General features: G+C 41.7%; 2 protein-coding genes across 6 annotated transcripts in view; one reads left to right on the top strand and one right to left on the bottom strand.

Annotated features, from left to right (window-relative positions):
• Positions 1-12,861, bottom strand: part of uchl1 (ubiquitin carboxyl-terminal esterase L1 (ubiquitin thiolesterase)) — a 17,324-nt gene extending 4,463 nt beyond the window's left edge. The window contains exons 1-7 of one of the 5 annotated variants that reach the window (XM_054779604.1): positions 12,690-12,861; positions 10,547-10,679; positions 8,722-8,850; positions 7,087-7,228; positions 5,276-5,361; positions 1,740-1,787; positions 1,557-1,626 (exon numbers count right to left, since the gene is read on the bottom strand). In XM_054779604.1, coding sequence (XP_054635579.1) covers positions 1,557-1,626; positions 1,740-1,787; positions 5,276-5,361; positions 7,087-7,228; positions 8,722-8,850; positions 10,547-10,603 — 532 coding nt within the window. In that variant the 5' untranslated portion in view covers positions 10,604-10,679; positions 12,690-12,861. Of the gene's footprint in view, positions 1-1,556; positions 1,627-1,739; positions 1,788-5,275; positions 5,362-7,086; positions 7,229-8,721; positions 8,851-9,127; positions 9,158-9,193; positions 9,206-9,292; positions 9,341-10,546; positions 10,680-12,689 lie in introns of those variants that run through there. The other 4 variants (XM_054779606.1, XM_054779609.1, XM_054779607.1 and 1 more) reach the window with 4 other exon arrangements.
• An 81-nt stretch (positions 12,862-12,942) lies between these two features.
• anxa5b (annexin A5b) lies at positions 12,943-25,252 on the top strand. Its single transcript, XM_054779603.1, has 13 exons — positions 12,943-13,058; positions 13,198-13,246; positions 18,536-18,620; positions 18,779-18,873; positions 18,954-19,067; positions 21,039-21,129; positions 21,508-21,587; positions 21,762-21,812; positions 22,746-22,839; positions 22,932-23,027; positions 23,112-23,170; positions 24,518-24,640; positions 24,940-25,252. The coding sequence occupies exons 2-13, from the start codon at positions 13,244-13,246 to the stop codon at positions 25,000-25,002; spliced, it is 954 nt and encodes a 317-aa protein (XP_054635578.1). The 5' UTR covers positions 12,943-13,058; positions 13,198-13,243; the 3' UTR covers positions 25,003-25,252.
• Positions 25,253-26,533: the final 1,281 nt, after the last annotated feature.

Genomic DNA, 26,533 nt, shown 5'->3' on the forward strand with positions numbered 1-26,533 from the left:
CGCTATATGCAGTCAGATATTGACCAAGGGAGACAAAATGGGTGGCCGCTGGCCGCGTTGGACAGGTGACTGCTATACACAGGGTCTATGACATGTCAATTTGCTGCGGGGGATTTTTCAGTGGCTGCTGTATGTATATATACATATATATATATATATATATATACACACACACACACACACACACACACATATACTGTACATACACACACACACATATATACTGTATATATATATATATACACACACACACACACATAGATGCCACATAGGCATAGGGTGATCATTTCCATTTCTATCAAATTATGTGGCATCATTTTGTTACTACATAATACATCACCTACTTATTATCAGGAAAGATATTCAAGAACATTTTCCCCCCAGTTTAGATCTGATGTGTTTTCGAAGTGTTCCTCAAATTTTTTTGAGCAGTGATATATATATATATGTAGATATATATATATATCTATATATATATATATATATATATACACACACACACACCACACATACTGTATACACACACACACACACACACACACACACACTTTACTCAAAACAATTCTACAGTAAACGGCTTTCGGATGCCATGTCTGGGATGTAAAGTGGCAAGGACGTGTACCCTAACATTGGGTGTCTATCAGTCATAGTAAAAGTAATGACAGGAACCTAGTGACACTCTTGGAGGTATGGCGTATAGAGTTGATGCCCACTTATTCCAGATTTAGCAATCGCAACCCCACAAATTTGCGGCTCTTTGATCACATTTTTTTTCTACTTCTGGGGAAACCCCACCATTTTGTGCTCATAATCTCCCTAATTAGGCCACAATGACCATGCGGGTCTTGCTATCCAGTCATCCCTCGTTTATGCCGGTTTATTGGTTCTGGACCTGACTGTGATAAGTGAATTTCCGCAAAGTAGGTTTCAATATTGATAAACTGAATATTTTTGTAGCTAGAGCATCGAAAACCTGTTTATGACTAAATACACTTTAACATTAGAGCCCGTGTACCACTTCCACACCGAATGAGAGGATAACCCCCCCGATCTCAGCCATGGCGTTTCCGCCATGCAGTGTGAAAGGTAACGGTATCGGACGTCATGTCTCATAACATTACTGATGCCTAGTGACTGGAGTACTACGTATAACTTATCTTTCAATATTTCTTTGATGAATAATAGTATGTAGTCAACCACGTAACAGCGGTCATTTATTATTATTATTTAAACGTGATAAAGTGAGGGACGACTGTAGACGCTGTGTATGCCTTTATTTCAATACGCACATAGCATGTCTGGCTCCACGTGTTACCTGTGGTGTTATTTTTGGTTGCACTGTGAGTGAGGGAAGCATATCCCGTTCATGTTATGTACCGTGTCAAAAACAGACACTTTTAGGGCCGTCTCAGTCAAGTTTTTTCTTGTCATTTGCAGATGGCAGAGATCTACTGTATCTACTCAAGTGGAGACCTCACAATTAATTGGGGGTACCATCATTTATAAAGAGTGGAGGCCACTATTTGAGGAAATATGGAAAGTAAGGATATTCTTACCAAATTCAAGAAGTTGGCCATTCACGTTGACAAAGGCAATAAAGTGGAAGTTGACTTGATCTGCTTCTGGCTGTGACATTAGAAATAAAATGTATGTTTTCAGCAAGGCACAAAAATGAAACGCTGAACACAAAATGTAACATACCCTCAGGATGTTCAACGGCAAGACTAAATTAAACTTACCCTACATTGTCCCTGTGCAGCAATCTCATTGTGAGCAGTTTGGATTGCCTGAGGAAAAACAAAACAAAAAAAAAACAATGTTAACATTAAATCAGTTGAACATCAACCATTTAGCACAAAAAAGGCTATAATTACAGTTAAAGGTAACAGTTTCATCCCACCATTCCCACAAAAACAATCCAGACGCCCACAAAAGGTTTGGTGGTCTCTGGCGCCCCCAGTGGGTTCAAAACTTGAAGCGCAGATACGGGGTTGAGTCAACATATCCAGCGGTCATCAATATGCTTATACGCGTGCGTCTATACAGTGTGTGTGTGTGTGTGTGTGTGTGTGTGTATATATACATATATATACATATATACATACTGTATATGTGTGTGTGTGTGTGTGTGTGTGTATATATATATATATATATATATATATATATATATATATACTGCTCAAAAAAAATTAAAGGAACACTTTGAAAACACATCATGTCTAAACTGGGGGAAAAATGATCTTGAATATCTTTCCTGATAATAAGTGGGTGATGTATTAGTAACAAAATGATGCCACATAATTTGAGAGAAATGAAAATGATCACCCTATAGAGGGGGGAAATCAAAGACACCCCAAAAATGAAAGTGAAAAAATGATCCACGGCATCTCCAGACCCTTTCACGTCTGTCGCATGTGCTCAGGTTGAACTTGCTCTCATCAGGGAAGAGCACAGGGCACCAGTGGTGTAGTTGCCAATTCTGGTGGTCTATGGCAAATGCCAATCGAGATCTACGGTGCTGGGGAGTGAGCACAGGGCCCACTACAGGACGTCGGCCCCTCAGGCCACCCTCATGGAGCCTGTTTCTGATTGTTTGGTCAGAAACATTCACACCAGTGGCCCGCTGGAGGTCATTTTGTAGGGCTCTGGCAGTGCTCATCCTGTTCCTCCTTGCACAAAGGAGCAGATACCGATCCTGCTGAGGGTTGAAGGACCTTCTACGGCCCTGTCCAGCTCTCCTGGAGTAACAACGTAACAACAACAGCTGTCTCCTGGAATCTCCTCCATGCGTCCAGGTACCGCAGTGATGGTCCAGATCTGGGAGGAGATCCCCCAGGACACCATCCGTAGTCTCATTAAGAGCATGCCCCGACGTTGTCAGGCATGCGTACAAGCACGTGGGGGCCACACAAACTACTGGGAATCATTTTGAGTTGCTACAATGACATTTTAGCAAAATGGACCAGTCTGCTGCATCATTTTTTCACTTTCATTTTTGGGGTGTCTTTGATTTCCCCCCTCTATAGGGTGATCATTTTCATTTTTATCAAATTATGTGGCATCATTTTGTTATTAATACATCACCTACTTATTATCAGGAAAGATATTCAAGATCATTTTTCCCCCAGTTTAGATCTGATGTGTTTTCAAAGTGTTCCTTTAATTTTTTTGAGCAGTGTATATATATATATATACTGTATGTATACAGTCAAACCTGTCTTAGCGGCCACCTTTATAGAACGGCCACCTGCCTATAGCAACCACTGAAAAATCCCCCCCAGCAAATTTACATGTTATAGACCCTGTGTATAGCAGTCACCTCTCTAACGCAGCCAGCGGCCACCCATTTTGTCTCCCTTGGTCAATATCTGACTGCATATAGCAGCCAAATTACCAACTCAAGTAGAAGCTTCATGCACAAAAAAGTTTTGTTTTTCAATCAATGAAGCCGTCTTGTGTAGACTTTAATTAGTGAGTCCTAACTCAGTCACAATCATTCACAAGATCCACACAAACTGTCAGTTGTTCCACATAAAAAAAGCCTGGTCAAAGATGTAACTTTAAGAGCATTTGCACCAAAACATTACCGCAAAGTAGGCTGGGAACAGGACGTGCTCCCAGCAACGCTACAATAAAAAAAAAACATACGCTAGCATGCATGCGGCAGCGGGAGCAAAACTGAGTTCGGTTGTACTTAATTGAAGTATTTTAGAATGTACTCACGTTATTTTTCATCAATCCTCATCCACACATCCATCAAAGTCCTCATCTTCTGTATTCGACACAAACAAAGCCGTCTTCTTTTCCGTTCGCTACTAGTCTGTTAACTTGTCAGTGTTATTCAGCTCTGAAGCAAAGAAGGAAACTTCTCCTGTTTCTTCTGCCAACTTTATTTATTGAACGCGGCCACCAGACAGCAGCTCAGAACACACACACATCTCTCAGCATCGTCTCTCCTTCCTGCTTGCCCACAAGGCAAAGGTTAAGCAAGCCCCACTACATACAGTAGCTGTCCAGCCAATGCCTGTAAGAAATGACACCGTTTATTTCCTGGTGTGCACTGGTCAATACTGTAATGCCGCTTGTTGTGGGGAAGGAGAGACTCACGTCGCCAATGCACTTTAAGCGCTTTATTAACAGCGGAGAACACTGCAGGACTTTACATCCACGCCAAACATAAACACACTTCCCAACTCTCTCCAAACTCACAGCTAGCACTGAGCCTAGCTCTCCTGCTCGGGACGCCCACCGTCACTTCTCGTCACTTCCTGATGAACCAAAGCTGTAATGACAACTCTGCCGTATAAAAAGTAAAATATTAAAAACAAGGGTAAGACATTACTAGCACAGCTTTGTTCTGTGGGTCGTGGATATATTCTATCAGTTATTATTAAGTCTCTAGCTTCCTTTTAGTAGGTAAAAACCTTGGCTATGATTGAGGAAAAGGCTTCTTGAGACGTCATCTGTACTTCTGTGAAGAAGGTGTCAGACGTTTCGCTCCTCATCCGAAGAGCTTCGTCAGCGAACTAATAAGTGCTGGTAGCTTAGGCCTTAAATACAGTAAGAGTGGGCGGAATTGGTGTGCCAACACCCTCCTACTATTGGTTCCTTACACTAAGCCTGGGCGGAGTAGTGGTATAATCCTATCCTGCTGTTAACACCTCCGATAAAAGGGAAGTGTCGCTCCCTGAATTGGGTATGAACGACTCTGATACTGGCTCGTTCACGTTTATTGTTCTGGCTCGGCCCTGGCAGCCAGAACAATAAATGTTAACGAGCCAGTCATGTAGACCTACAAAGACCTACAAAGTACACTTGGAAGAACAAGAGGTGAATAAATGTATTGCAACTGATGTGAAACTGATGAGGGGTAGGATTAAATAAGCTTTGCTTCTTCCTACTCCTTTTTGGACATGCAAAATTGTGAATTGTACTATGTGATGTGCTACTGTTTGACTCATATGCATGTTCAGGATGAATTAAAACCATGAACCATGAACCATGATAATAACAGGCCTAGTAGTGCTGTACAACTTTTATCCGCAGTCCACAGTGTCCTCTACTGGTCAACATTATTATTTTTTTTCCCTTTTTTTTTCTTTTTTTTCCTCTACTGGTCAACATTCAAACTGGACGCCAACCTGTCTATAGAGGCCACCTGTCTATAGCGGCCACTTTTGCAGACTCCCTCTCGTGGCCGCTATAGACAAGTTTGACTGTATATATATTAAGAATATGAATGAAAAACACAGACATTAGGGCCTGTTTTTGTCACCTTGTTCTTTTCCAGATGTTTGGCACGGTCTTCGGCAGACATCTTAGCAGTCTCATCCAGAAACGTCTTCAAGAGAGAACCACCCTCTGTGAACAACAACAAAAATCTTAAAGGGTGCCTGATATGATTCATCAACTTTGCTTAAATGGGTTATACGTTGTAATTACGTTTTACATTGTTCCATTTTTTTTTTTAAAGCAAACAGTAAAATGACATTTATAGTTGATGGCGCCAGCCATGACAAACTAGCTTGCAGCTCAGCCTCATGTCCGGAAGTGACGTCAGGGTGACAACTCTCAGCTAAAGCGGAGTAAACACTTGTGGAGGTAGATGGTGGACTTGGTTCAGTACATTTTTCATCAAAACAGTAGTCATGCCAAAATGTTGCGTTGCTGCTGGATGTTCACAGTATCCCAGTTGGTTTTCTTTTCCAACAAGAGGAAAGTTTAAGACAACAATGGACACAATGAAGCAAGTACAGAGAACGGGAGACAGATGGATGCCCACCTCGAGTTCTGTTCTTTGTAGTGATCATTTCACTGATGACTGCTATGAAGGAACACCTTTACAAGAAGCATTTGGTTTGTACGCTATAAACGCATTCTGAAAAAGGATGCTATTCTGCCACTACACAACGTCATGTCTTGTTTACATAATGTCTTCTAAATATGGTAGCAACAAGGCTGTAAGGCATTATACATCTTACATAAAATATTATCACAGCCATATATGTGTGTGTGTACGTGAGTGTGTGTGTGGGGGGGGGCGCAAAGCGGCAAAATATAAATAAATCAGGCTATAAAGACCCCTTTACCCTCGTTAAGATTACAATTTACGACAATGAAGGATAAGCAACTCAGAGTAATTTATTTCCATGTTTTGAAGACGACCAATCTGTTTTAAGTCCATGTTCTGAAAGTTCTCTATTTCATCTCCAAATGTTTTTCTTCCTTCTTTTCCCTTCAAAAACTATTGACACATGGCTCAAATCTTGGATACAATCACTGTAAACATCCTGTGTCTCGTACACCGCTAAGTTTGTTTACCTGACCTCTGTTGAGGTCATGAGACTGAACGAGCGAGAGCTAGTTGGTCATGGCTAGTGGCATGGCCAACAACTATAAATGATGAATTTGTGAATTTACTGTTTGCTTTCAAAAATTGAACAATGTAGATTATATTTACAATCAAAATACACTAGGTCCCCAACTAACGGACACAATTGGTTCCAGACGACCGTTCGCAGGTCCGTTTGTTCGTAAGTCCAACAAAAGGTAATATTACCAATGACATAGGCACTACATGTACATGTCTACATATACAGTATGTGTATGTATGTAAATATGAGTTTGAATGCAGTAGTAATATTAAACGAGGATAATTAATGAAAAAAAAAAACAATAATAAAAATTCTGTATTATTACGTAATGATAAATGTTATTTACCTTTGAAGAGGAGTGGTCGAGCATACGTCGTGCATCATACAACCACAATTGAGCTGAATTTCTCCATTACACTCTCCCCACCTTTTTCCTGTACCTGTTGGTACCATTAGCAGTGTCACAGTGCCCTCTACTGGTCAAGCATATAGCAGTATAAAATTGAGTTACTGCAAGGCAAAATACATGAAAATAAAGACCAGTCAGCTTGCGTTCATATCTCCGAATGTTCGCAAGTCGGATGTTCGTAAGTTGGGGACCGAGTGTACTGTATAACATATTTAAGCAAAGCCGATGAATCATGTCAAGGACCCTTTAAGCTATTGATGAATCCATTTAAAAACTGGGAGAATTTAGGCTGGGTTATGGTACCAAATGTCAGTTTGCTTTGGTTGTTGCCAACAGCGTGCAGCAGGGCGATGGTGCCGCAGGAATTGACCACTGTCTGCTTCAGGAAATAAGCATCGGAACCCTGCGCCACTTTGTCTGCCTGCTGTTGCCTGAAAGATTCATGCTGACACAAACACAGGCATTACACACACTTTCCATTGTCAGAGTAAATCATTTTCAAGCCAATTTGTCCAGTAATGAACACAGGCCACATCCAAAGAGCTGCCATTTGAGATAAACGCCCTTCAGAAGCCCTCATCCATTTTCTTTGAGGCTCCATTTCAGCCTTAAATATTTTTAGAGTTTGATTTTATAAATTGCTCACCAAATTGGAGCCCCAAATGCCACAAGTTATTGAAAATATAAACAGTGTACGTCTAAATTGGCTGCCCTTGATTACAATCCCATTGTTGTTCTTCATCAGTGTCATCACCCCTTTGCCACCTCAGCATCACCACACCCCGGACAGGCAGACCAGCAGCCTGTTTGGATCAGTGCCACACCCCAACATGGAACACCATCACCAGAATTCCGTTTCATTCATTGATAAACCAGAAACCGCTTTCTGCAAACAAATAACTCTATGACACATCTTTATTATTTTATTATTATTATTATTATTTTTAAAACGGTTAAAGAGTACATGCTTAACACGTAAATTGAACAAATTAGGAATTGCTGTGGATAAGGAGAAAGGGTCCGATTCATCCTACTTCTTTTCGGACCTCTTGAATTGTGTAACTCTAAACATGGGATGTATTTTAATGCAACTTCATTGCTGGGTTTCAACCATGTGACCAAGAGGCAGTTCTGGTGAGCAGACGGGGGAGGGGACAGAAAGACAATCATAAGATATACACACACACACACACACACACACACAGTATATTCGTGCAATATTTTGGAGATGAAAGCGAAAAACGGTGCATGTGGTTTAAATGATTTGCTCCAATTGTGTGTGTACATGGTGTGACACATGAAGACATAAAATAGTTGAAAACAAGACCATGGAAAAGCAGTGAAAGCCAGAATGTAAATGTAACATGTCAATTTGCGTTCTTACACCCAATCAATGTGGATAAATACATTCTTGTATACGTCTTTCCTCGTTTCGCTGCAGTGTTTGAGCTTCATAAGTATTTTTTAGCCAGATTTTACGCACTATTTCTGGGCTGCTAGAAGCCTAGCTACAAGCCTCACTTCCACGCCCTCCGTGGAACATCGTTGGACGTTCTTCAAGGTGGCTACAGTTCACATTTTCGAGTTCCAACAATAATGTAACGTTTGATTTTTGTATAAATTACGGTTCGTGTCGCTCACTGTAAACTGGAGCGTGTTGACTTAGTTCCACTCGACGAGAGCTGGTTAGTTCTCGGCATTTCCTTAACTTGTTCCCCGTTATGATGGACCATCTTGGTAATAGCGTTTTCCCAAATACTAAATATTTGAACGATTTCCACATGCGAAAATGGCGCATCTATGTAGTATTTGTGCTCTGATTTGACATGACTTCTGAGTACGCTTGCTCGTCTCCCATTGATTTTGAGGCGGGGCTGTCATCCGGATGTGGCGTCACGCGAAACCATCAATATGCTGGAAAAGCATGTTTTCATGTACCTGTTGTGTCAGGGGGAAAAGCAGCATCAAGGCACAGCATGGCTTGGGAACAGCAGAGAGTTGCTCGGCTTCCAGACCGAGGACATCCACAAAACGCCAGCTTTCACTCACGCCTAGTTTACTCATCAACTACCATAAAAGAGAAAGAAAAAGCTCATTTTAAAAAGCCGTGAAGCCATATTAGAGGAGTAGACGTTTGCTGCCGCCTGCGCGTGCTGGTCCAGACAGACCACACCCATTAGCTAGCCCCGCAGCTAATGATGCTGCGGCTCACACTGGCTTATTCAGCACCTTTTATCATTTCTCTCTTCTTCAATAACATGCCTCAAAAGTTATGCACTTCTGTCGTTGCACCAGTCGATAAAATGTTCTCGTTAACCACACTCGAACCGTTGTCAAAACTTACCGGACATTTAAACATGTCGCCATGACTCAGCGACTTTTCTTTTTTTTTTTTTTAAAGATAACCCACCTTGTTCAGCACCTGTAAACACATCAAAGAAGGAATGACTAATGAATCCATTGCGCCCTTAAAAGAATCAACCGGGTGGCGGAAGGAACGCTTCCTCACCTCGGGGTTGATTTCCATGGGAGTCCACTCCATGTCGGCAGTGTTTTATCGACGTACAATGCCAGCTATCTTTGATTATTTCCTAGTTTCCACAATTGCGCGTGCATTTTATAGCGGCGAGGGTCATACCACTTAGTGTAGTACGGAGGGGTGGGGCCAGGAGCTCATGCTAAATAACCATTTCATGACAGTCGCTGCCAGATTTACTACAATGTTATGTCAATAAAATACGTTTAAAATGCTGTGTGGTACAATGGAAATCACACAACAATAATTTGGGTGAAAGGACACTACTGATGGTCTCGTTCATTCTGAAATAATGTGACGTATTAGTCAATCAATGCCAATCTTAAATGACTTGAAAAACAGTATTAACACTAATGCTATTGTGCAATATTGTCTTCCTCCTTGTGGTGCATACAGGATCACTGTATGCACTCTTCACTCTCTTCACTTTTTTTCTTCAGAAAAATGACAAATATGACCTTAGTTATGATGCAGCAATGGCCCTGTGCGATGCTATGACATTATAGCTATACTACTCTTAGCCACTAGAGAGCAGTTGCTTGGGCTCTGTGGATTGAAAAATAAAGGCACATAAAGTACTGTAGCTCCATACCTTTGTCTTGGCATGTTACTCTTCTTCTTCTTTCCTCTTTTTTGATGTTTCCTGGACACTAAAACATCATCCCTCAACAAGCAGTCCGGGTTAAACCAACTCATCTTGATTCACAATTCACATTTTTCCTACTGTAATAACACGTTTGAAAATGAAATCTGATTGATTTTTTAAAGACATTTCTATTGTAATTTACCTTTGTACCTTGGTACAAAGCCCACCCCCTTCCAACTTGGTTTGGTTTTACCCACTTCATGTGAGTAGTCTGGGGGCGCTGGTACCCTGCCTGTAGGGGGCACCCATAGAACACATACCAGATAGGCAAATCAACACCGACCATGACTAAAAAGGAGCGCCCCCCAGCCCCTCACACCATCCTTACAGCACCCCCTCGAGAAGTGTAAGTACACAAGTGCACCATTATCTTGAGTGTTTATCCATCCATCCATCCATTATCTATATTGTCTATCCTCGTTAGGGTCACAAGGTGATCTGGAGCCTAATCCCAGCTGACTCGGGGCGAGAGGCAGGATACACCCTAGACTGGTGTCACAGTGCAGCCCCTCGAGTGTTCAATATCATATTAATTTACTGTACATGCAGGCTTGCCAAGAAAAGCAAACTGAATTGCAAACCTTGCCAAGACAATAAACCCTTGAAAGCAGATCGTCTTTCCTCCATAACTTATTCATGATGAGGAGGCAGTGGAAAGCGTAGACGCCTTCATACGCCAACAAGGCCCATCAGAGGTTCCGCATTTTATGCCAGCTATAAAAAAAAAAAAAAAAAGAATAGAACAGGATGTCATTGTTGCACTGCTACATAGATACGACGGAGTATTAGGGCCACATTGAAAGAAAAAAATTGATATTGAGCTTTTGAGAATAAAAGTTGGAAATTTACAAGAAAAAAGTTGTAAATTTAGGAAAATAAAAGTCAGAAACTTACAACAAAAAAAGTCGTAAATTTGCCAGAAATTTTTTTTTAATATTACCTTTGACCCCGTTTTCATAGCTGCCCCAGGCAAGAAAAGAAGTCATAAATTTAGGAGAATAAAAGTAGTAAATTTATGAGAAAAAATTCATAAAAATACAAGAATAAAAGTCGCACATTTCAAAGGAAAAATTCGTAAATATACAAAAAAAATTGTGTAAATTTATGAGAAAAAAGTCATCATATTACCTTTGACCCCGTTTTCATAGCTGTCCCAGGCAATGCCTGTTACGACGCAGTATTAAACTAGTCTGAGATTCCGAGAATAAATTTGTAAATTTACAAGAATAAACTCGTAGATTTACGGGAATATAAGTGGCAACGTTATTCAGGCATTGCCTGAGACAGCTATGAAAACGGGGTCAAAGGTAATATGAAGACTTTTTTTCTCGTAAATTTAAGATTTTTTTTTTTACAAGAAGTCATACATTTATGAGAATAAAAGTCAGAAATTTACAAGAAAAAAGTTATAAATTTGTGAGAAAAAAGTGGTAATATTACCTTTGACCCTGTTTCTGTAGCTGTCCCAGGCAACGCTGTTACAACGGACTATTAAACTAATCTGAGATTCCGAGAAATTTGTAAATTTACAAGACTAAACTCGTAGATTTACGAGAATAAAAGTGGTAACATTCTGATGCCGGCATTGTCTCAGACAGCTATGAAAACGGGGTCAAAGGTAATATGAAGACTTCTTATGAATTTAAGAATTTTTTAAATGAGAAGTCATAAATTTAGGAGAATAAAAATCGGAAATTTACGAGAAAAAGTCATAAATTTATGAGACAAAAGTCGTAATATTACCTTTGACCCGGTTTTCCTAGCTGTTCCAGGCAAGAAAAAAATCCGTAATTTTAGAAGAACAAAAGTAATAAAAAAAAGTAATTTTGTCTAAAATCTTTGCCCTGTCTTTTATTCTGATCAAATTATAGGCAAAATCACAAAACCATTCAACAATCTTGAAAGCATCAGTATCAGGATCGGTTATACTGGCCCTGTTTTTATCTGGAATCGTATCGATACCAACATTGTGGCTTGCGGTTATTTTATTAGTGACTGTTATTAAAAGACTTTGCTGGAATGTGGATGTGTGGTGGTGTCTTTATTCACCAACACTGATCTACATGAAAGCTTACGCAATGCACGTAGTGCATGCATAGATGCGCCACAGACATAAACATCATATAGATAATATACATGTAGTATACATGAATAAATACAAATACAATCAATCATATACAATAAATTATCATGATATTTGAATGAAAACAACCATAAGCAGAGTGCAATGATGGATTCATTTAGCGCATCCTGCTATTTTTTTTCAAAATTATAATCTTTACAACGTTTTTTGGGAGGGGGGGTGATGTTTATTGCTCATGCGTTGTAGAAAACGTGTGGCCTGTCGTTTACGATCTTTAACTGTCGTAAAATACAGTAGATGGACAGATGACGTACTGCATATTACTTAAGACGTGACTGCCGTAAACTAGACCGACCGGATGTAGATGCGTAGAACCGATCACACTTCCGGTACTGATCGCGTAGTGACAATCCCGCCTATTCTACCTGGCAACAAATAGCCGCGCAAATGTTTGACAAAACCCAGAAATGGCATCCCAGCAAGATTGTTGTTGAGTGCAAGTTGCACTCAATTTGATAACTTTTATAATGTAACATAACGAATTCTTATTTCCTGTGCGTTTTAGTACATCACTGGAAGTGAAATTGTAGGTTAAATCGAGTGAATGTGAGTAATCTCGAGCATCGTTGTTAGCAGCTTACCTAAGGTGGTTGGTGACGCCATTTTTTTCTTTTTAAACACCACCGAGTTGCGTTGTTGTAGCTTTGGATGCGAGAAGTCCTTCTACACACTAAGACGCATATAGAAACAGCACTAATGTGGACACATCAACTTATTTGGCTTCATTTTTCAGCGCTTTCACTTCCTCAATGGCGTCTGCTCACGGGCTTCATGGAACCACGTTTCCCATGGTGCTTTGCGCTCATCGGGGTGTGGCGCACACTCAGCTAACTCCCATTTCTTTTTTTTCCTAGTGTATTTAAACTGCCCCGTCCTTCTCGTCTTCTCTCGCTTCTCTTTGCCGCTTTTCCTCGTCCTCATTCACCGGGTGTGACAGCTGCAGCTCTTTGGTAAGTCCGCGCTCAACTCACCGCCAGGTGACTCTCGATTGTCGGGGTCGCTTGTGAACGCAACAATTGTGACACGTTCAGGCTTTTTAACATTTTTTGTTAACTTTTACTACGTAACTTTTCTTTCTTTCCTCCTCAGACTTCTTCTACTTTAGTGAAAAAAGTAACAGTTCACTTCTGTAAAAATGGTAAGTTATTTGCTTGTACATTTTTTAAAACTTTTTTTTAACCCCCCCCCCCCCCCCCCCCCCCCAAAAAAAAAAAAAACTCGTGATAGAGTGATAGAAGCCAGATCCGTTATTTATGCAAATGCATGACTCATAATAGTAAGGCTATGGATTACCTAAAACACCGCCTACTTTATTCCAACATTACATAACACTTCAGTGACTGTAGGTCTACCCGCCCTCCCCCCACAACATCCATTTACCATTCATACACTTTACAGTTATTCGGTTATTTTTACAAGTCTAATTGTGGATGTAAATAGGCTAACTTTAGTGACGTTTATACTTTTGTAGTCATGAGGCCGTTGATGTGCAGCGCTATGGCAAGAGGAATGAGCATCAGAGTGAGGACATTTGCCTTTAACGGTGCTTTAAAGGTTAAAACAAGGTTAGAGCTGGACTCGAGAGTAAGCTATATATCCAGTCAGAGAAGGGGGAAGTTTGGTCTGCATGACTCATGTGTGCTCTTTCTCATTCGGGGTGGGTCTCGATGTGTGTATGTTTTAAAACACCCTTTTTCAGCTGTCAGGCCAAGCGAGTCAAACCCTCCCCTCCCGCTTTTCCTTAAAGGAGAAGCATCCTTTTTCCACGCAAAGTCAGGGTGGAGTACGATTATACACCGTGGGCGGTTACTGTCTGTGGCAAACGAGGGACTTCCCTTGTCTTGGTGTTCTTTGTGGATGGTATCCATGGCGACCACGCTCTGTAAACCAAGGAAGGGTCTGGTAAGCCAGAGGACCCCGATGTCTTGTCAAAACCACGCCCTTTTGAATGTCCCCTACATGAACAAAAGTGATGAGACACATTCCACTCGCAGAAAGTGACAGAAGAAAGGAGAATGAGGCACAGAGCTGTGTTGTTCACAATGAAAGTAGACTGTTATCACAAAAAGTGAAACTAGTTTCTTGTATCCAGAATTTAACGGGTTCTCCTTACACTCGGCAGAGATACCCTAAATCAAGAGGTACAAGCGAAATTTTGCCATCACCCGTCCGTACATATACAACCTTACAATATGACAGCAGGACAGGATGACTGGGCGAACAAAGGGAAGAACAAGAGGAGGAAAAAAACCCAAACATTTCCAAACTATGCTCCTAACATACATCCAGGAAACATCTGTGTCAAGCTAATGTGGCTCACACAGGCACACTGTACTCGAGTACAATCTAGTGCAGGGGTGTCAAACCTGTGCCATGGAGAGCCGAGGCAATGCAGGTTATTGCTCCGATCAGTTTCTCCAGCAGGTGATATTAATTGATGAGCTCCTTCCTTCAAATTGACGGAGGTGTTGATCATTAAAGTCTTCTACTTAAGTGACCGACTGAAAAGAAAACCTGCACTGTCTCTGCCCTCCATGGCACGAGTTTGACAAATGTGATCTAGTGGTTCAAATGCAAATTACACCTCTCATGACAGTAGTTAATGATAAAAAGGGTCTCAAAAAATGTTGTCGATAATATTGATTATCGGCGATAATTTGTCGCACAATTGACCAGCAAAATTTGTTATCGCGACAATCCTAACTTCAGTCATCATTTGGTGTGCATGAGTAATAGGGAATGGAAAACACACCTCTCTTTGACCACACGGTCATGTACACTGCACAACGCAGCAGCAACAGAACCGATGTTGTAATAGCGGTAAGGCTGAGCAATAATGGCGCTGGTGAGGTGAACGTGAGCGACAGTGCAGTAAGTGTAACATGCACCACCTTCACATCGACAGCTGAGTGGCGTTATTTAAAGCGCATGCAGAGCTCATCTACTGTAGCTCTGCGAGATACTTCAAATGCAGCTACTCCCATCTTGTCGAGTTAAAAAAATAAAACATCAGGAAGTTGCCTACAGCCACAATAGTGTATTTTGTATATTTTGACTGTATTCTATTCTCATATTTAATATATAATCCAATAATATTTTACGCAATCATTTTGACCACAACCTAATTTTCCAAAAATGACAACTAATTTTGTTTTGTTGGTTTATCACAATATTACAGCTTCAAAAAAATGAGATTTTTCTTTAATATTTAAATTTTATGCTACTAATATGACATTATTTGACCTCATACGATTACAAGTTTATTCTCGTAAAACTGCAACTGATTTTCTATGTGGAATATGACTTTTTTCTTGTAATGTTTTGACTTCATTCTTGTAAAATTACAGCTGTTTTTTTTTTCATTTCTGCAGTTTTTTTTTATTTTCCAAGCATTTCAACTTTCTTCTTGTAAATTATCTTCTTGCAATAATGACTTTGTTCTCCGAATTACATCATAAATTTGATAAATTTATAACAAATTTTCCGCAACCTAATTTTCCAAAAATGACAACTTTATTTTGTTTTGTTTATCACCCGGCAACCGTAGTGAGGATAAGCAACATAGTCAATGCATGGATGGATTTTTATTTATCATTTTAAAACAAAACAACAACCAAAAAAAATTCTTACAAATTTCAACTTTATGCTCCTAAAATGACAAAAATTTTACCTCGTAATTTATTCTCATAAAACTGCAACTTTTTTTCTTGTTAGACTACGGCTTCTTTTCTCAAAATATTTGACTTTATTCTTGTGAAATTACAGCCATTTTTTTTAAATTCTCCAAGCATTTCAATCATATTTAGATTTTATTCTCTTAACGTCATTTTCCGCATAAATTTATGATGTTATTCTTGTAAAATTATGACTTTTTCTTGTTGGATTAAATTTATTTCAACTTAATGACTATTCTTGTAAAATTACTGGTGATTTTTGCTTCAGTTTTTTTTTTTTTGTAGTTTCCTTGTTAAATTATATTTTTAGAATTTAGGCCTGTCACGATAAGAAATTATGCCGGTCGATAATTGTGCTACAAATTATTGCAGATAATCGATATTTTTGGCAACATGTTTTGAGATCATTTTTTCATTAATTATGAACGACACTGTCTGTGAGCGCGCACCATTTTGCACTGTTTTGTTTATACAGTTAGTAATTTACCGACCAAACGCCACAGTAAGCGTTGACTCTTGAGACGAAGGCTGCCCTTGTTCTTTCTGTTTAAAACCGAAATACTCCCACACTGCCCTTAGAAAACATGGCTTTTGTGCTGTCATTCATGTTAGCGTATGCTGGCTCACGAAGCTAACTTGCAGGTAGCCCAGCTACCTTGTGAGGGGAGGAGACAACAGGAGGGTTCAGTCTCAATTTAGAAGTGATTCCTTCCTGGTACTCTGACTTACAATGAACAGGACACTGTCTTTGTTTGCGAGAGGTTGATAAAGTTAATAGTGACTAGTTGAACATTCCAGTGGTAATGATGTGCATTGTGTTGGGTTCTTGTGCAAATATTCCAGTCTTTCCTTGTCTCAGGAGGCATGCGGACATTGATTGGATTGGATTGGATTTCTTAAGTGTCTCGTGGAGGAAGTGTATGACTGTTCTGGAATTCCTCTTGGCATTGAAAAAAAAACACAAAATTCTTGTTGTTGTTGTTGTTGTTGCTGCTGTTCCACCTGGTCCCTTCCACATGATGGTCTGACTTGCAGCATGAGAATTCCAGGGACATTCCTGTGGTTGTGCTCTCCAAACATCATGAGAAGCCATGAGGTTACTGAGTCATTCATGTTTGACAGTGTGAGGGAGTGAACGCGGCATTGTTAAGTCCGTTAACGTTCCATCCTCATCACGTCAGCTTTGTCTTTCAGCATATTGATCACTTTGCTGCGTTTGCATTTCCTCCAATCCCTGCAGTATAATCATCCATTACACGATATTACTATCGAGCATGAAACATCTGCAGCAAAACAAAAGCTGCGCACATCTGCAAGTCATTTGCTTCCTATAGGCTCACCATGAAGCGCTTGTGCTGGTACTGTGCTGTACGTCATTGGTGGGCCTGTAGTTTGTATTTGGGGACTGACCAAAAATGGCACAAATGTGTTTTTACATATGTTATTTACTGTATGTTTTATTTTATAATCTAATCTCATTTTATTTTATTGCAATTATTCTAAACAATGTATGTTTGTATACTGTATGTACTGTGTGTGTGTTTCTTTTTTTGCATCTTTTCCAAACTTCCAATAATCTCAGTTATGTTATGTTTTAAGGGAGGGGGGTTTCATTTAAAAAGTGCATAAAGTGGTGAGTTGTGTTGTCATTGACTAATATTCACATTTGATTGATGATCTAAAACATTTTCACACCACTGTATACGCATAAGACGTTTTCAGAGATGACATCGTCTGGTCCAAAGATGAGCAGATTGTGTCCGTCATGAGACAAAGACAAGATGGGTACAGTTAGACAAAAGGGCGTGGAAGTTGATAGAAAAGCAAATGTTTAACTGTCCTAACATAAAACTAGAAATTCTAGCTGATGCGTATGTTGGCTGTGCATTATTGTGCTAGGAAAATGAGATGATCATTTAGTTTCAGGGTGAGGTTGTGTTTCTTTGCTTTGCGTTTCTGTGTACTGGAGGTATTTAATATAGATGCAACTAAGCATGCCTTGACTCTACATTTGATATTTCTCTATCGTTTCCACTCAATGCACCATATGATGAGGTCCAATACTAAATCAAAAACTCTGCCTTTGCAAAGACACTAAGGCACGCTTCTTTTGCAAAAGCAAAATATCAGAAACAGTTTTATGTCTAGCAGGGGTGTCCAAAGGGGCTGGTTCTCTACTGCCCCCAAGGCACATTCTGGAAATATCATCTAGTAAGAAAACTAAAAACAACAACAGCAAAAATGGAAAAATCAGCAGTCATTTGAAGAAGAATAAGGTCAGAATATTAAGAGCAAATAGTTGTAATCTAACAAGGTAGTAATATCATCATTTTAGTAGCAGAAAAACAACATTTTTTTAAAAAGTGGTAACCACAGCGACGCAGGTAGCGGCAGCCGTCCGCCTCCCATGCAGCCCACCACCACAGCTTCAAAACATCCTAGGGGAATAAATGCTCCCCTACCCCCCGCTGTGTTGCTATTATTTTTAGGATCAATCCACCACATGGTGGCGCTGCTGTAACGTTACGGTGTTTTGCCAAACGTGGTGCACATCTTTACGGGACCAACAAGCACAAGTGTGTTGAGTTTGAGCAAGATTGGTTGGAGAACATGGCCGCTGTCAAGCTAAACGTCTTCGCAGGGACGCCTATTAACTAATTGTCCATAAGTCAGTGGTTCTCAGTTATTTTCTGTCATGCCCCCTCGCCCCAGCAGACAGAGACTGATGATGGTGATGATGTGTCTGCTTGCAGGCCAGCAGAGGAACCGTCAAAGCCAGCGCCAACTTCAACGCCAGCACGGATGCTGAAAGCCTGTACAAGTCCATGAAAGGCCTCGGTAAGAAGTATTCAGACTGTCATGTGACCTGCGGCAGCCCGGGGACACGATGAGAGCAAACATGCGCTCTGGTCTGAGATGATGAAGATGATAGTAAAATCATCAGCAGACAGCAGGCCCGTTGTTACGGCGCCAGTCATGACTTGTGCTCGCCGTAGGCACCGACGAGGACGCCATCCTGCAGCTGCTGACCTCCCGCAGCAACGCCCAGCGCCAGGAGATCTCCTCGGCCTACAAGACTCTCTTTGGAAAGGTGGCTCGAGTTGGGCTGGAAAGCAAAGACGGGAAGGAGCGGGCGCTAATTAACAAACACTCACTTGGTCTGGATTCCAGGATCTGATCCACGACCTCAAGGGGGAGCTGGGGGGCAACTTCGAGACGCTCATCGTGGCGCTGATGACCCCGCCCGTCGCCTATGATGTGACGTCGCTCCGCAACGCCGTCAAGGTAGGTTGTGGGTTTTTAATATCATTTAATCTTTGATTGACACCATGCGTCGTCCGCATATTCCTACATTTCTCTTCTCAGTTTTAAATTGTACATATTTATTTGATGGTAAACCTCCAAAGTCACTGACACTGCACACAGAACACATGTAAGGATAGAAAACACAAATAAAACACTAAATGCAAGAATAAATGAAACAGTAATAACAAATATATACAAGCTGAAGCACTGGCGAACTTTCCTTGGCAATATTAAGAGCGCTACACCTAGCTACACTAGCTAGATTCCTGCCATGGTTCATCAGCTTTGCTTAAATGTGTTATATGTTGTTTGTAGTTATGTTCTACATTGTTTCATTTTGAAAGCCAATGGTGAATTTGCAAAAATGAAATCTATAGTTGGTGGCGCCAGCTATGACGAGCAAGCTCTCTCTGTTCAGCCTCGTTCCTGAAGTGACGTCATCGGGGTGACACGTCTCAGCTAAAGCAGAGTAAACACACGCTTCTCGTGGTGGACTTGGTTCAGTTTATTTTTCATCCAAATAGTAGTCAGGCCAAAATGTTGTGTTGCTGCTGGATGTTCACAGTATCCCAGTGATGCTGTAAGTTTGTTTTCTTTTCCAAAAGAGGAAGTTTAAGACAACAATGGAAGAGGCAAATGCAGAGAACGAGAGACGGATGGACACCCACCTCGACTTCTGTTCTTTGCAGCGATCATTTCACTGGTGACTGCGGTGAAGGAACACCTTTACAAGAAGCATTTAGCTTGAAAGTACGCTATAAACACATTTTGGAAAAGGGTGCTATTCCGCCGGTACACAGGAAAAAAAAAAAGACAAGAAGAACGACGTCAAAGTTGCCACAGAACAGAGCAAGTCATGTCTTGTTTACATAATGTCTTCTAAACCCTATTCCATGATAGCGACAAGGCTGCAAAGCATTATACATGTTGTATAAACATCTTTTCATACCAATTTAAAAGAATAACTGAAGTTATAAGCAACTCCAGAGTAACTGACACTTACCTTTCTGTGTTTTGAAGGTGACCAGTCTTCATCTCATGTCTTAAGGCTTAAGTCCATGTTCTGCAAGTTCTCTATTTCATCTCCAAATGTTTCTCCCTTCTTTTCTCCTCAAAAACGATTGACACATGGCTCAAATCTCAGCTATAATCACTGTAAACATCCTCTATCTTGAACGCCGCCAATTCTGTTGACCTGTACTCCGGTGGTGTCATTTCTGCAAATTTACCATTGGCTTTCAAAAATGGAACACTGTAGAACACAATTGCAAACAACATAAAACATTTAAGCAAAGTTGATGAATCATGTCAGGGACCCTTTAAGCCATCTGTCTTGGTACAGAACCCCTGTGATGAGCGTGGATCTACTGAATTTGTTGTAGAACTGCACTGTCTGCATCATACTGAGAGCTGTTTCTAACCAAACTACAATAAACTATGACTAGGCCTGTCATGATAACACATTTTGCTGGTCGATAATTGATATCATCGGCATTGTCGAGCCCATTTTTTCATGAACTATATGGCATAATACAAGCCGGTGTGTCTGGCTCGCCGCTTCCCTCAGCTCACTGTAATCGGTTTTATCTTTGTTTTATCGTTTGTTGCAAAGACCATCACTTCTGTGCCATCATTCATTTTAGCACATATGCTTCTTCACGAGGCTAGCACCCTGGGAGAGGACAGGAGGGTTCACTCTCTGCGTTCATTCCACCATAGAACCAATGCACACAGACACGTGCAGAGTGAACCCTCTTGTCATCCAGCGTGTTTGGTAGCGAGAGGACATGTCGATATATCCACGCCAACAACATGATCCACTTCCTTTTTATTAACTGTGTGCTTAATTGATGTATTGGTGATGGTGACAGGCCGACCTCTGACAAAAGTCAAAATAAGAGTCATTTAGCGTTGTAGAAAAACCCTGACAAAGCCGTCTATGACCACCAGGGGGCAGGAACCGACGAGAAGGTGCTGGTGGAGATCCTGGCCTCTAGAACCGCCCAGCAGGTGAAGAACATCGTCGCTGCCTATAGGCAAGGTAACACACACACACACACAAACACACACGCTTGTCCAACATAATAGATGCCGCATATGGCATACAGGCCATGTAAGTGACCGACAGATAGTTGGCAGAGCTTTAGGATGTGTAGTGAAGCCTGCTTTTTTTCTTAGCAAAGTGGTGGGTGTGCAGCGAGGGGCGGGTCAGAGGAAGGAGGTTTATCCTTCATGACGTCATGAAAAGTTTAAAAAACAACAACTTCACAACAACGTGAACGCGTCTTCTCTCAAAAGTGGAGCAAACAAATCAAGGAGATGAAGGATTTTTCTCATGTTTGTCATGTTTTCCACATATTACCTCATATTAATATTACTATTATTGTTATTATTATGTTGCTGTGTTGCCCTTGCCCAGAGTACGATGACGACCTGGAAGAGGACGTTGCAGGAGACACCTCAGGTCACTTCAAGAGACTTCTGGTCATCCTGCTCCAGGTCGGCTTCCTCCGCTATCATCCTGTAGTGCCTTTCCAGCCATGAGCTTCTGTGTTGGAATTGTTTTGTCTTGAATCATGCAGACAAGTGGAAATATTGGTCCATGTTGTCTTTGCCTTGGTGCGCTATTCAGTGATTGAAAGATGGAACCAATGCAGGTTCTCCTCTCCACAGGCCAACAGGCAGACTGGGATCCAGGAGGGAAACATCCAGACTGACGCTCAGGTGGGTGTGTCCTTCATTCATCAGTAATAATATTTATGAGAGGATTAAGAGGTATGATCATGCTAATTCAGGAGTCCTGCTCCATCGGTGGGTCAAATCTCTGAATCGTTCTTTAAAAAGAAAAAGAAAAAAGATCAAATGTGCAAAAGAAAGGGTTGCAAGCTGGTGTGCTAGACATGCAATGCCTGTTTGCGCCGCTAGAGGGAGCTTGAGCATCCTTCTGTTTGGAGTCTACTTCAAGCCTCTCACTAAAGCCCCCTCTGGTTGTTTCATGGAACCACAGCCACCATTTGTGGTTGAGAATCATGTCAACAAGTCATTATTAAACGATGCCACCTTGTCGTTATTTCTATCCCGTATTTGATATGTCTATGGCTGATTGGCTGGGTGGAATCACATGGTTCCACTGAGGCATGTGATGTCTATTTTCACCTCAGTAGAAATGTACATGTGCAGAGTGCATCATTAGGGACAAATAGCATATGGAACTTTAGAAGTGCATCCAATCCTGTGAAAAAACGGGTACATCCGCCAGCACGCTTTTATTTTGCCGTGACCGGAAATGGCGGTAGTGGCGCCCCTTACGGGGCGTAGTTAAAATGCTTTGGAAGTCACATCAGCATACACGTCACCCAGATATCCTCAAAGTTTTATCATCATTACACAAATGATCAATGACTTCCGAACAAGTAGTTGCCGAGCCCCGCCCCCTTGTCGAGGGCGTGGAGCTTTTTGAGAAATTTCCTGATGGCGTCAAACCTTGGGGTTTAAGAACAGCACCGCCATGCGGTGGGTTTGTCCGAAGCGTCATCGCACAGGAAACACAGTGGGGGTGCACTTTTTGACACATCTTCTGTTGCGTGCAGCGCTTGAGGAGTAGAAGCTCGTTGTTTCACACGACTGCACATGAAAGTGGCGTTGTTGTCGGCGTAGGTCCTCTTCAAGGCCGGCGAGCAGAAGTATGGCACCGATGAGCAAACGTTCGTCACCATCCTGGGAAACCGCAGCGCCGAGCATCTCCGGAAAGGTGTGTGTGTGTGTGTGTGTGTGTGTGTGTGTGTGTGTGTGTGTGTGTGTAAGGGAAAGGTGCAGCCTGACTTGTGTTGTGTTGCTTTGCAGTGTTTGAGGCGTACATGAAGCTGTCCGGCTACGAGATGGAGGAGAGCATCAAGAGGGAGACGTCCGGAAGCCTCAGAGCGTTGCTGCTGGCCGTCGGTACCGACGCACACCCTAAACAACGAGCGCTTCGTCCATAACGATCCTTGATGACTATCGTCCGTTTGTTTGTCCTTTTTCAAGTCAAGTGTGCCAGGAGCGTTCCAGCCTATTTTGCTGAGACTCTCTACTACGCCATGAAGGTAACACTGCAGTATATGCTTGGGATGCTCCCATCAGGGTTTTATGCTGCCCATACGATGCCCATCATCCATGAGTGATATCGCTCACATAGATGAAATGTAAACGTTTAAATGTAAAAAAAAATGTGTCTTTGGGGTCGGGCGTTGGGGTTCCTTAAAAGGTATAAATATGTCTTTGGTATAGAATGAGTTAAGGAGGTTCAAAGCAGAGCTTCAACATGCAAAAAGAAGAAATGGGAGCGAGACAAAAAAGAAGCATTCAAGTGCAATAGGCTGTTCATCAAAAGCCTTTCAAAGGCAAAATGTTGGCATAAATGTGGATTGAATGTGATTTAGTGTCAGGTATTCACACTGTCATGACCTCTTGATGGCAAAGGCAGAAAAAGACGCAGCAAGACAGTCATTCCAAACTTCTTCACACATCCTGAAGCTCATGGAACAAAGAAGTCGAGCGGTAGACCCAAAAAACGAGCCAGAGGATCCCATTGGCTGTCCATCAAGACACGGGACCATCCTGGGCCCAAATGAAGGTTGTTAGTGGTGCCGAGTGCCGTCCAATAACCATCAGAAAAGGCTTTTAAGAAAAACCCATCTTCATTTGGCCGTTTCAAGAGCGCACCAAACATGGGACATTGAAAGGTGGAAGAAAGTTTTATTCTCCCTTGACGGTCCTGATGGCTTCCAGCGTTACTAGCATGACAAGGAGATCCCACCTGAGATGTTTTCCACCATCATGATCCTTCAATGGAACAATGGAGCTTCAGGTTGCGCAGGGGCGTCAAACGGCAGCCGTCTATGTGGAGGTGTTGCAGGGGGCATCCCTCATCACTGAAGGCCCTCGTCTGTGTGGTGATGACTGGCTTTTCAACAGGACAACGCTGCACTTCACAAAGAGGAATAAGCTCACTCTTGGGGATGGATTTCCAAACATGGACATGAGTTCCAGACAGTGAAGCCATCTTCAGCACCTGGAGCAACATTCCCACTAGCCTCCTGGAAACACTGGCATCAAGCATGCCCAAAGCCATTTCTCACCTCATCAACAAGAATGGCACAGCTACTCATTACTCACTCCTTTTTTCATCATTTTATTTCTATTTTAGGCTTTTTTGAGCTGCGCTCTTCAACGTTTGATCAGCTGATGAACAGCCTATTTCACGTGAAAGCTTCTTTTTTGCCTCACTCCCATTTCTCCTTTTTGCATGTTGGAGCTCTACGTAGAACCTCCTTAAGATCCAGCATGTACATTCTTGGCATCTTCCAACCGCTCTTAACGTGTTGATCCGTGGTGTGTAGATTGGAGCAGATCATGCTTGGCTTAAAGTCATGATGTTGGTTTGTCTCCAGGGTGCAGGAACGGACGACAACACTCTGATCCGTGTGATGGCCACTCGTAGTGAGGTGGACATGTTGGACATCAGAGCTGAGTTCAGGAGGATGTTTGCATGCTCCCTCCACTCAATGATCAAGGTATACACACACACACACACACACACACACACACACACATACAGGTGCTGTGTAACTATCAGTGTCACAATAAACATAAATGTAAACATAACAATCCTAATCATTGATATTTATTTGTATTATTGTTACAAGTACAAACTTTTCCCACCAACTCTCGAACCTTTTTTCACCGGAAAGACGTCACGGTTGCCCTTTTTTCGCCCCCAAACAATCAAGCCCCCCTTAGTGACCCAGCAAAGTAGTGAAAGTAAAAGAGATGAGCATCATTTCCCATTCAAATGTTGTGGTTTTTGTTGCAGGGTGACACCGGTGGTGACTACCGCAAGGCCTTACTGCTTCTCTGTGGCGGGGATGACGCGTAACCACGACAACAGCGGAGCCTCCACCCCCCCACAGCGTCGGGAGACCGGCGCCATTATCTCGTACGAAGTCAATTACCGCAACAGAAGGTTTTTTTTGAAACCAGGATCCCAAATAACGTCTTTGAGAGGTAGCTAACATTTCACTCTTTGCTCCACTAATCATGTCTTTAATGATTCCATCACACGTTTGTCTTTGCACGGAGCCAATTAACTCAATAATAAACATTTCAATGGATGAAGTACAAATCTACTTTCTTTGTTGGACATGTGAACGTGCAGGGTCCAGTTTGGGCCTCTAGGGGGAGACAGAGCAGCTTCATTTTATTCCAGCTAAGTTCGCGCCAAGCACTGAATAGCATCAACAAAAACATTCACATACACAGAATACATGCAATGGCGTATGAAAACAAATATAGATCAATTATGAAATAGCATGACAAGCAAGTACCAACAAATAATAAATAGGGAGGTCCCAAAAGGAGGGTGTGGGGGTCAGCTTGGGCCACAGGGGTTCCTCATCAAGTACGCTGCTCTGACTTCGTGCCAAAACGACAAAGACTTGGTGTGGCGGGGCTGGAATGCGTCCTTGAGCTTTAAGACAAACGCACTGGTGTCCAAAGTAGAGGTTTTTGTCCCGCAGGAAGACGGGAAGCGGCACGTCCCGCCTTGCCAACCTTTGTTCACCTTTCATCTGTGTCGACTCGGTAAATGTTGAAGGAGCGGCCCTTGGAATCGGATGCTTTGCCATCGTGCTTTTCGTATTGGTGGAAAAGAATTACGGAAGGAAAACATTTCTTATCATTTGGTGAGTCATAAGCTGGTGACGTGTCCCGTCTTGTCCAAATCTGTCCAAACATTCCGAGACGCATCCGCTTTTACTCCTCTGTCTGAAGTACAACAACATCCCTGATTGATGTGCTTGATACTCCTCGTGGGTCCGTACACTTATTGTATGTGTGTGCGTGTGGGGGTGTGTTTTAAGCTAAGGGAGACGCAGCAAGGAAGCCGCTTGTTGCTAGGCAGAATTCACAGGGCTCAATCGCAACTGCCCCATAAACCCATGATAACGTTTGTTGCAGTGTTATGAACTAGCACATTTTTAACTCATTGTTTTTCTTCCAACACTAGTCAACACAGCAAAGAAATAAATGTAAAAATAAAATAATAACTAAAGTCATTTAAAAAAAAATTAAAATCTAGTCAAGGCAGCCATGAAAAAAAGTTGGTTGCCATCTTGATAGAGGCTGCAACAGTAGCCCGTCTCTTTATTAGAGATTTTTATGAGGGATTATTGTTCCTGTTGTGAGATCATTCAATGCTGTGCTTTATTGCTACAACGCTGTATTGCAGCGTTGTATTATATGTACAAATACATATAATACAACGCTGGAATAAAAGCCATCAAGTCTGGTGCTTGAACAAACGATGTGATTGTTTTTGTACAATGTGTTGTTTTTGGTTCCTAACTGTTTCCCAAGTATATTAGTGCATGTGTGAATGTTTAAACGAGAGGAATTCACTTACATTTCTT

This window comes from Dunckerocampus dactyliophorus, chromosome 6 (genome assembly GCF_027744805.1).
Source record: "Dunckerocampus dactyliophorus isolate RoL2022-P2 chromosome 6, RoL_Ddac_1.1, whole genome shotgun sequence".
Taxonomy (NCBI): domain Eukaryota; kingdom Metazoa; phylum Chordata; class Actinopteri; order Syngnathiformes; family Syngnathidae; genus Dunckerocampus; species Dunckerocampus dactyliophorus.

Bases quoted from the DNA above. Each gene is read 5' to 3' on its own strand.
- anxa5b (XM_054779603.1), top strand. The intron at 21,130-21,507 runs GTAACACACACA...GCCCTTGCCCAG, and splicing joins CGTCGCTGCCTATAGGCAAG to AGTACGATGACGACCTGGAA. The intron at 21,813-22,745 runs GTGGGTGTGTCC...TTGTCGGCGTAG, and splicing joins ACATCCAGACTGACGCTCAG to GTCCTCTTCAAGGCCGGCGA.